This window comes from Psittacula echo (genome assembly GCF_963264785.1).
Source record: "Psittacula echo genome assembly, chromosome: 3".
Classification (NCBI taxonomy): domain Eukaryota; kingdom Metazoa; phylum Chordata; class Aves; order Psittaciformes; family Psittacidae; genus Psittacula; species Psittacula echo.
This window is the reverse complement of record NC_137736.1, coordinates 36,706,439-36,715,306: the sequence shown is the minus strand read 5'-3', so window position 1 is coordinate 36,715,306 and position 8,868 is coordinate 36,706,439. Positions and strand designations below refer to the sequence as shown.

The 8,868-nt window shown below is 42.2% G+C and overlaps 1 protein-coding gene across 1 annotated transcript; it reads right to left on the bottom strand.

The window, feature by feature from the left end:
* Positions 1-1,198: 1,198 nt before the first annotated feature.
* On the bottom strand, positions 1,199-7,883 carry NDP (norrin cystine knot growth factor NDP; the record flags this gene model as incomplete). The annotated part of the gene is made up of 2 exons (XM_080612670.1): positions 7,674-7,883; positions 1,199-1,426 (listed from the first exon to the last, which is right to left on the bottom strand). Exons 1-2 carry the CDS (start codon positions 7,845-7,847, stop codon positions 1,199-1,201), a joined length of 402 nt encoding a protein of 133 aa, XP_080468796.1. The 5' UTR covers positions 7,848-7,883.
* Positions 7,884-8,868: the final 985 nt, after the last annotated feature.

Below are 8,868 nucleotides of genomic sequence, written 5' to 3'. Positions count from 1 at the left end.
AGAGTTTGTGGGCCAGGGTCAAAGAGAGAACAGTGCTGGGGGACATTACTGTGGGGATCTGTTCCAGACCGCCCAATCAGGAGCTTAGATATAAGGAAGAAGTTCTTTACTGTGAGTGTGGTGAGGCACTGGAACAGGTTGTTCAAGGAGGTTTCGAATGCTCCATTCCTGTCAGTGTTCAAGGTCAGGTAGGATGGAGTCTTCGGTGACATGGTTTAGTGTGTGGTATCCCTGCCCATGGCACAGGGGTTGGAACTAGATGATCTTAAGGTCTTTTCCAACCCTGACCATTCTATGATTCTATGAGTAGCATATAGATGAAAATAAGTCCTAGGTTTGGTTATTATTTTGGTGGCTATGTCTCTGTACATCAACAGGTCTACCCAAGTTAAGAAAAGACTCCATTTAGTACATGTTATTTTAATCTTTGATTAGTTTTTAGCATTTGAATAATAGCTTTTGTGACAGATGTGACATGTCACATTTCAGGCTTTTAGTGGGGCATAATGAGTCTCATGATTTTTCACTTCTTAAGGGTCCCTCAGCCACTGAACTCTGATGCTGCACACTACAAATAATTTCAGCTGATTAGGGCTGGGTAATCCCAGCGTGACATTTCATATCCAGTTCACTTTTCAATGATTTATTTGTAATTTCTGCTAAACTGCACTTAAAGTTATCCAGCACTTGACTGCTAGATCAGTAACAGGTAACCCTTGTCAACAACACAGTTTGTTTTAAAGGCAAATATAACTATGAGACTGAGAATAAATTGATAGGTTAAGAGATTGTGGGTGGGAACTGATGCTCATCCTCTGTCCGAATGCCAACTTCCAGAGCATTGTGCTGTCATCTGGCTGACCTTCCTCTCTTTTTCTTCTGCTGCCCGTGGCCTAAAGTAAGAGCACTTCTCTGTAGTCAGAGCTGAGCCTGGAAAAGAAGAAACTCACAAAAAAAATCCTTTCAGAAAAAAAGAAAGGCTTCTGAAAAACAAGTCCTTGTGCTTTCACCTTTGTCACAACCCACACTTCAGTAGTGGCCCCATGACATTTTTAGCTATCAGATCCAATCCAGCCTGGTTAGTGCTGTCCTTGCTGCAATTGTACGCTGAGAACATTGACCTCACCTTGGATTACTTCTTGGGAGCCTTCCCCACCAGCAGCATCCCAGTCCCCTCTCTGCTGTGGTAGGTACATCCCTAAGAGTTGCACTCCTCACAGTGGCAGGAGAGGATGTAGCGGTAGGTGGCAGTGAGCCGCATGCCCCCTGAACATCGCAGCCGCATGGCCTTCAGCTTGGAGGTCTGGGGCCGGCAGCAGTGGCAGGTGGAGCGGAAAGGCTGCTTAAGAACAGTGCTGAAAGAAACCATCGGTTCCGAGCGTGACGTCTGGCTGCAGCGGCCTTCACAGCGAGCCAGCAGTACCATCTGCAAAGGAAAAGAGACAGGTTAGGAAATATGCCCCCATGGCTGCCAGCACATAGCTAACACCAGCAGATGGATACCTCCTTCCAGTCTGGCTGGTCTTTCTCCGCTTGCTGCACCCCCAACACCTTGGCTAGGGCAGCCAGCCCCACGTAGTGCATTGCTCCTGAGCTGTGTCTGAGAGAGCAGAGGAGGTAACATGGGCAGGAGGAAAAGCAAGGCTCCTGAAATCCCCCGCACCAGCACAAATAAGGACCAGAGGGGGCTGATTTTCTGAAAGCTGGCCTTGGGACTCCGTTACTTTCAAGGTATAGTGACTGCAACTGTGACTTGCTGACCCCAGATCTGTGGCAGCCAAGCCCTTAAGTCATCAGCCATACTGTTACTTCAGTTGGATTATTTTCCAGTGTTTTGGGTGTATTTATTGGTGATCAGCAGAACTGGTCCTCAGGGCTAGTGAAGGTCTCGAATGTTTAGATATATAAACATGTAAAGTACAAATATAAATATTTATTGCTTCTAAAGGAGTAAGTTTCTAGCTCCTTCCTTTTACAAAGATCACCTTGAATATATATTTGAAATTATATGTGTATATATATATAATTGCATCAGTTGTATCTGTATAAAATGCCCTGCGTAGTGTAAGATAGTGAAAGTGTAAGGGAGTGAAAATGTAAACAAGATGAACTCATTGCCAGACATGAGGGTTTGCTAGTAGGATTTTCCAAAAGCAGTACAGGCTGCATGGTTCTGAGTTCAGTAATCTGTAACCAGAGCAAGGTAACTTGCACAACAGGAGACACTAAGACAGGAAAGCTCATAGGGAGTCACCTGCTCCCCTTCCCAACACCTTGTTGAGCAAAGGAGATAGACAGTCCTCTAAGCCCTATAGAAAACATGGAAAGGATCTTCTGAAGCTCTGAAAATAATGTGGAAATTATCAAAGTAATAACAGCTGTTACAAAGTTTGAACAAACTCTTATACCTTCATGGGAAATTAAATATTAAGTCCACATTAGCTAATTCTGCTTAACCAACAGAAACTTCAAAATGAACTTATTATATCACCCAGACAAGGTCAAAATGTGACAGAGGTAGGAAAGTAGTCAGTAAAGCAGTCGTAAGTTTATCCTATAACCAAGGAAGAAAACTGTATTGTAACCATGCTACACATCTCATGTTTTTTTTGGACAATCTAAACGGATAACTACAGACGTGACAGCAAATATGTTAAACCTTTTTGTTAAAAAGATGTTAAACCTTTTTGAGCTTCTTTCACTACACATGCTGAATTGACTGCCAGTCTCCAAGTCTTGCAAGCATGTATGTCAACTGTTTAGCCACAACCCAGCTTTGTATGTATCAGCTATGTCTAGCTGCTTAATACCAGTGTCTAGTGTACATGAGAACAGGGAAACGAACAATCTTTACAGTGTTAGCACCACGTTACTGATAGATAAAGATCCACTTTTTTTCCCTTAGTAAACAAAACTCACTTCACAAAGTGACATGCAGGCAGCTGGTAAAGAGCTACACAGGTACCTAATCCCGCCTGTGTTGCGAAGGGAAGACAGCAGATTGGGACATTCAAAACGGTTTGCTTCCCAGCATCTTGACTGCTCTTGGTAGGTCCCCGTTTTGACCAGTTCACCAGCACTGTCTGTCACAGGCCATTCCCAAGCATTTGGCTGAAGAGGAGGGTAAAAAGCACTACAACAGCAGCTGACAACTGCTTGAGGATTGCAAAGACAATGGAGCCAGACACTCCTCAGGGGTGGCAAAAGGAGTCATGCAAAGGCCACATATTGCTTTTGGGGGTGTTCAGAGTCCTTTCCAAATAACATTTCTATGATTTCAGCCCAAATAAGTCAGCATGCATTGCCATATGGTGGTGATTTCTAATGGTTGATGCTTCTGGAGCTGGAACAGTTAGTTATTTCTGGTACTGTTATTCTAAGGACTTTTTATGGCACACATCAGCTCCTGAACCTTCAGGTACTTTCAGGAATGCTGGGGTGGGGGGGGGTGGGGGGAACCAAACACAAAAAGAACCCCAAAAAACACAAACAGCCAAGGGCAGGATTAAGGACTACAGAAGAGTTACAGCACTAATTACAAGGTAGAATTATCTGACGTGACAACTGTATCTCAATACATTTCTTATAATGCTTTCTAATAAAAGTGTTCTATAAAAGCTTTCTAATGCAAACCCAGTCAATATTTCTTCAATGTGCAACTGCATTTATGATTTCTTAGCAAGCCTTCTCTTTAAAAACATGTATTAGTCTTTGAAGACTAATTTTAACCTCAATTTTATTAAACTCAAATTTTATTTTGTTTTCATAAGAGTATGGTCAGTATTCATGTCGTGTAAAATTACACAGTGTTGGGTTTATGCCCTGTGTTTGGATGACAAATGGCACAGTACCATAGGTATTAATTCAGTTTTCCAGGATTAAAAAAAAATCAGATTTCCCATTTTCATAGTTTCTAAACTTCTGGGCTAACCTGAAGTTCTCAGCAAACTATAACCTCCTCGTCCTCATAAAACCAGAACAGCACCAGTAGATTTTGGCAAGTGTGCAAATGAGCTGGAAATAGCATGTACTTTAAAAGCTCTGCTTTTGCCATTTAATCAATTGCGCCAGCTGCTGATTACATCGTATACTATAGCACAATAGAGATTATCGCCTAAATAATTAGTAATGCTATGATGGCATAGCACAATAATACAGTGGGTATATATATAGTAAAAATCTGAGGGAATTTTATAACCTGATATGCATGCCTCTTGGCTCCCCTGATCCTCTGCACATGTGAGCTTGTGTGTGTCACCTTGTGATGCTGGATCCAGAAGCACAGCATGCTACGGCGTGAGTGTCATGGGAGTCTAGTTTGTGAGCAGCTAGGGAAGAACAGGTTTTCTTACTTAAAGTCATCAGTCCAGGTCGGTATCTGGAAGGTCAATAAAAACCAGCAGCTTGAATCTGAGGCAATATTTGACTGATCATTCAAGCTCTATTCTGGAAATTCAGAAGCTGTGAAGTGGTTTGTTATTAATGGTGTTTATAGATTCATTTCCACACTCTTCAGGAACAAGTTGAGGCCTGAAAGCAGATGGATGGGCTGAGATGTTTGAGAACAGACTTTTACACATTATCTGTGGCCTGGATGCAAGAAAGCATTACTGACAATTTCCTGAGCTATCTAGTGAGTATATCATCAAATATTTGCTAAATCTTTCTTCATCTGGTCCATGTCTGTCTGGGATGGACTTTTTAGTACAAGGCTGTCAGTGGTAGCGCACTTCTGGCACATCTGAAGGAAGCACTTATGACAGCCAATACTGTGATTTAGGAGTCTCTGGTTGCAGTGGCAAGGCAATCCAGCACATCAATGAAGACCAGTAGGTCTCTGTGACAGAGGTCAAGTAGAATCCATTATGGTCAGGAAAGGCAATACCTCATCAGCTGATACAAACATTTCCTTGAAGTCAAAGGAAAACACTGTTTTTCAGGAACAAATAACCTTCTTCCACCCTTCTTTTGTTATACATTCTGTTACTATAATGGACTACATTTCTGAAGGCTTTGGAAACCTGTTTTCAACATCTGCCTGAGGTCACAAGCAAGAGGGATTTTAATGATTAAATTAAATTGTGTGGATGTTTCCAAATGTAACAAAACTACTTCCCATGTGGGGACAATTGGCAGCCTCCACATAGAAGCACAGTGGACATAATCCTCTTTTAACCAAGACAGACAGCAAACATACTATGTCTTGCAATTTCTGAAGCCATTTTTAACTTCTGTAATTCTATGCTGCACTAAAAGGGAAAACGTATGGAGTGAAAAAGGATGGCTTGGTGGAACCAATGTGTAGTGCCAAAAAAAGGGCAAAGTCTCTGACGTCAGTTGGCAGTCCAAGCTTCACAATGGAAACTCAGTGAAAACAAGAGGTACCACAATTCCCACAGCTACTCCCACAGAACCTTCCTTTATTTAACTTATTTTATCACAGTATATATAGGGACAGACATTGCATCTAATTTTCATTAGCAAGTCTAATATTGGTCTGTGTTTATATGCTAGATCCAGAACAGAAGCCATATGTCTACCGGGGTGATTCAGATCGTTGAGACCTCAAAAAAAAAAAAAAAAAAAAAAAAAAAGGAGCTTGATTTAACAAACAGAAGTTTTCTAGGAAATGTCAAAATTAGTTTGCTTTGTATGGAAACTGTTTTCATTTTCCACTTCATAAGAAAGTCCATACAACTTGCAGTATTGTTAAAAAACTGTTTCTGAAACCTTTGTAGAATTTGGCATGCCAAGAGATGTGGTAATATTTTTAAACATGATTTCCATTAAAGGCTTGAATTGAAAAAGAATCACTGACATTTTTGCAGTCAGTTACAAATGTTTATGTCAACAGCTTTTTTCTCAAAGCTCAGTTTTGAAATAATGTGGTTTTCATTACAGTGCATTCTGTGTTCTCATTTCTATCAGTCCCAATCCTAAAGACCTGATTGCTTTTCAGTGTCACTAGGGATGGTAAGATATTGAGTTCTTGTTGACTTTCTGTCTGTCTGTCTCTCTTTTTCTTTCTCTCTCTGTCTCTTTTTTCCTCTCTCTTTCTCTCTATCTCTTTCTTTCTATCTCTCTCTTTCTTTCTCTCTCTTTCTCTCTCTCTCTCTTTCTTTCTCTCTTTCTCTCTCTTTTTCTTTCTCTCTTTCTTTCTCTCTCTCTTTCTTTCTCTCTCTCTTTCTCTCTCTTTTTTTCTCTTTCTGTCCTTCCGTCCCTCCCTTCCTCTTTTCCTCAGAAAAATAACCCTCTATCTGATGTCTGTGGCAGCCCAGAATGTAGAGGGGAGAGGGGGATCAAGTAGTACGTGAGGTTACTGTTCGAACTCAAAAGCAATAGGGCAAAAGTCTGATCTCCCACCGCTGTGGATCAGCCATGGTTATGGCAAACTGGGCAGGCATCACTGCTGTGAGACCAGTGTAAGCAGAGGGGCTTTCCCCAGTGCCCCATTTCAAGGCTGTCAGCCCCTCTCTGGAGAGCAGGCACAGGGCAAGCCCCACTGAAGATTCACATTGCACTGAACAGGTCTTATTTTCTGTTGATGCTTCTCTCTGAGCTTTAATTCTTATGGCCTGCTACTACCTCTGGTATTACCTCACCCCTGTGCTGATCACGGGAAGCAAGTAACTCACTCTGCACACAAAGGCGTCTGGGGGTCTTCTCAGCCAGTGCTGCACCCATCCATGAACTGCATGGATCCTCCCTCCTTGGAAATCCTCTCAGGATCACTGCTGCTGGGGTCTGCTATTAAGTAGCCTTTTTTGAAACCCATCACATACCTGTCTCCCATTGCTCTCTTACCCAGCACAGGGCTGGCAAAAGCATTGGCACTGGCAGTTGATCTCTTTCATTAATCCAGGGATGTGGGTGCATAAGGCAAAGCTACTTTCTGCAGGACAGAGGAATGGACCAGTTGGAGGCTGTACATCTGAATGTACAGTATGTGTTACCTCAGCCAGAACAAATCAGGACAAAAAAAAAAAGGGACCAGTAAGGATTTTTCCATTGTTTTTCTCCGTTCTTTTCCTCGACACAATGAAATAGATGACTGTAGGGTACATGTGCAGGCTGCTAGGCCATTTTGACAGAAACAAATTCAGGCTTAAAATCTCAAATGAAAGGCAATCTTTTATTTCTTTCTGCTTCTATCCCTGACAGTAAACATCTGATTGTCATTTTGTGTGAAAACAAAGGCCTTCAAACTAAATAGGGGGAAAAAGTAGCACTGTTCTTCGCATTTTATTTTCACTACCATTTTACAGCTTGATTCTTTATCTCCGTATTTCACCTTGAAATTTGTAAGTTTACATACTCTAGATTAAAGACTCAGTTGAAGGACAGGGTGACTGGAATGATCTAAACTTCCAAACTAGCCCATCTCCTTGGCACCAGTGGCTGAGTCCCCAGTGTGCTCCTTTGAATATTATTATTTGGCACATTAGCTTTACCATCATGGTGTGTATCTCCTTTTGAAAAGGTGAAAAGAGAGTCAAGAGCCTTTCTCTCCAGTCCCAGTTCTAATGTACACACTCACGTCTCTACATCTACATGTCTTTGCAACTAGATTTTGGTACTAAGGAGTTTGTGCAGAGAAAATCACCCCAAATGGCTCATTTTAACAACCCTGTCAATGCAGCACCCTGCTGTGAGAGGGTAAGGGAAGTCCTTACCTTCGAGCTACACTTGTAGAGCGGGTGGCTGATGGAGTCAACATAGTGATGCCTCATACAGCGGCTGGGATCGGGGTCGATCATGAAGGAACTGTCTGTTTTACTGTCTGCATCTCCCATCATCGCCAGGAGTGAAAGCATGGAAATCGAAGCCGCAAGTACATGATTTCCCATTGTCGAGGAACTTCTCGCTGATAACAGCAGAGGGAGGTAGAGTATTAAAAAAACTCCAAATACTGGCAGCCAGTTCCTTTCCAGGATGGTGAAAAGTCTGGTTTAAGTGTCTTAGCTGTCATTCTTCTTCTCAAGTTGGAGTTTGCTGAAATTGTAATCCGTCAAAGAATCTCCTGCATAGCTGAAATAAAAACAACGTCAATCACAATCCTGACCAAAAAGACCTCTGAATTAAAACAGACATAAATAATACAAAGGCACACAGGATTTTTGCTAGCCAAAATACATGCTCTAAGTGAGCATCATTACCACAGTAAGCAAGTATATGGCATTAGGGAGAACATGTTACGGCCTTGTTACTTTAAGCATTGCTCTATCATTTCACCAGGGAGAACCTTTTGACTTTTAACAGCACAAGTGGTGCAATGCTAATCTTTTTCACTGGGTGATATCCCTAATGGGTTCCCCTCAAAACTGGTGATCCGAAACAACATCCGAGACTTCTGCAAATTGAAAGAATTATGTACCCACTCAAGGCATCCACGGGGGCAAAGCTAGGCTGCCTTCTGCATTACAGATGGAGATTTCTTTCCTAGGTAGCGCATGGGAAGGATGAAGGCAGATTGACCTCTGGCCTTAGGGCCTGTACATAGGCCTCCTGCAAGGACAAAGGAACCTCTAGGATGGAGGGATGCTGAGAGTCTGAGTCCAGGCATGAGCAAAGTGGTCTCCAGGAATCTTGCTGAGCACTGACCTGCACTGCATGAAGCAGTACTTATGTCTCTGGTTGCCCTGCCCTCCTGACTACCAAACCCAGACACATGCAGGTAGGCATGCCTTACTTGGTTTCTCGTCAGGCTGCACTTGCTCAGTGTCGGTCTTTTCCCCATTAATTAAAGAGCAGCATCTGAAAAATACACTATATTCCATAACATCCAAATATTATGGATTCTATAATATCCAGCTGCCAGTTGGAAAAAAAAAAAAAAAGAAAGCAACATATGCAGGTGGAGTCACGTGT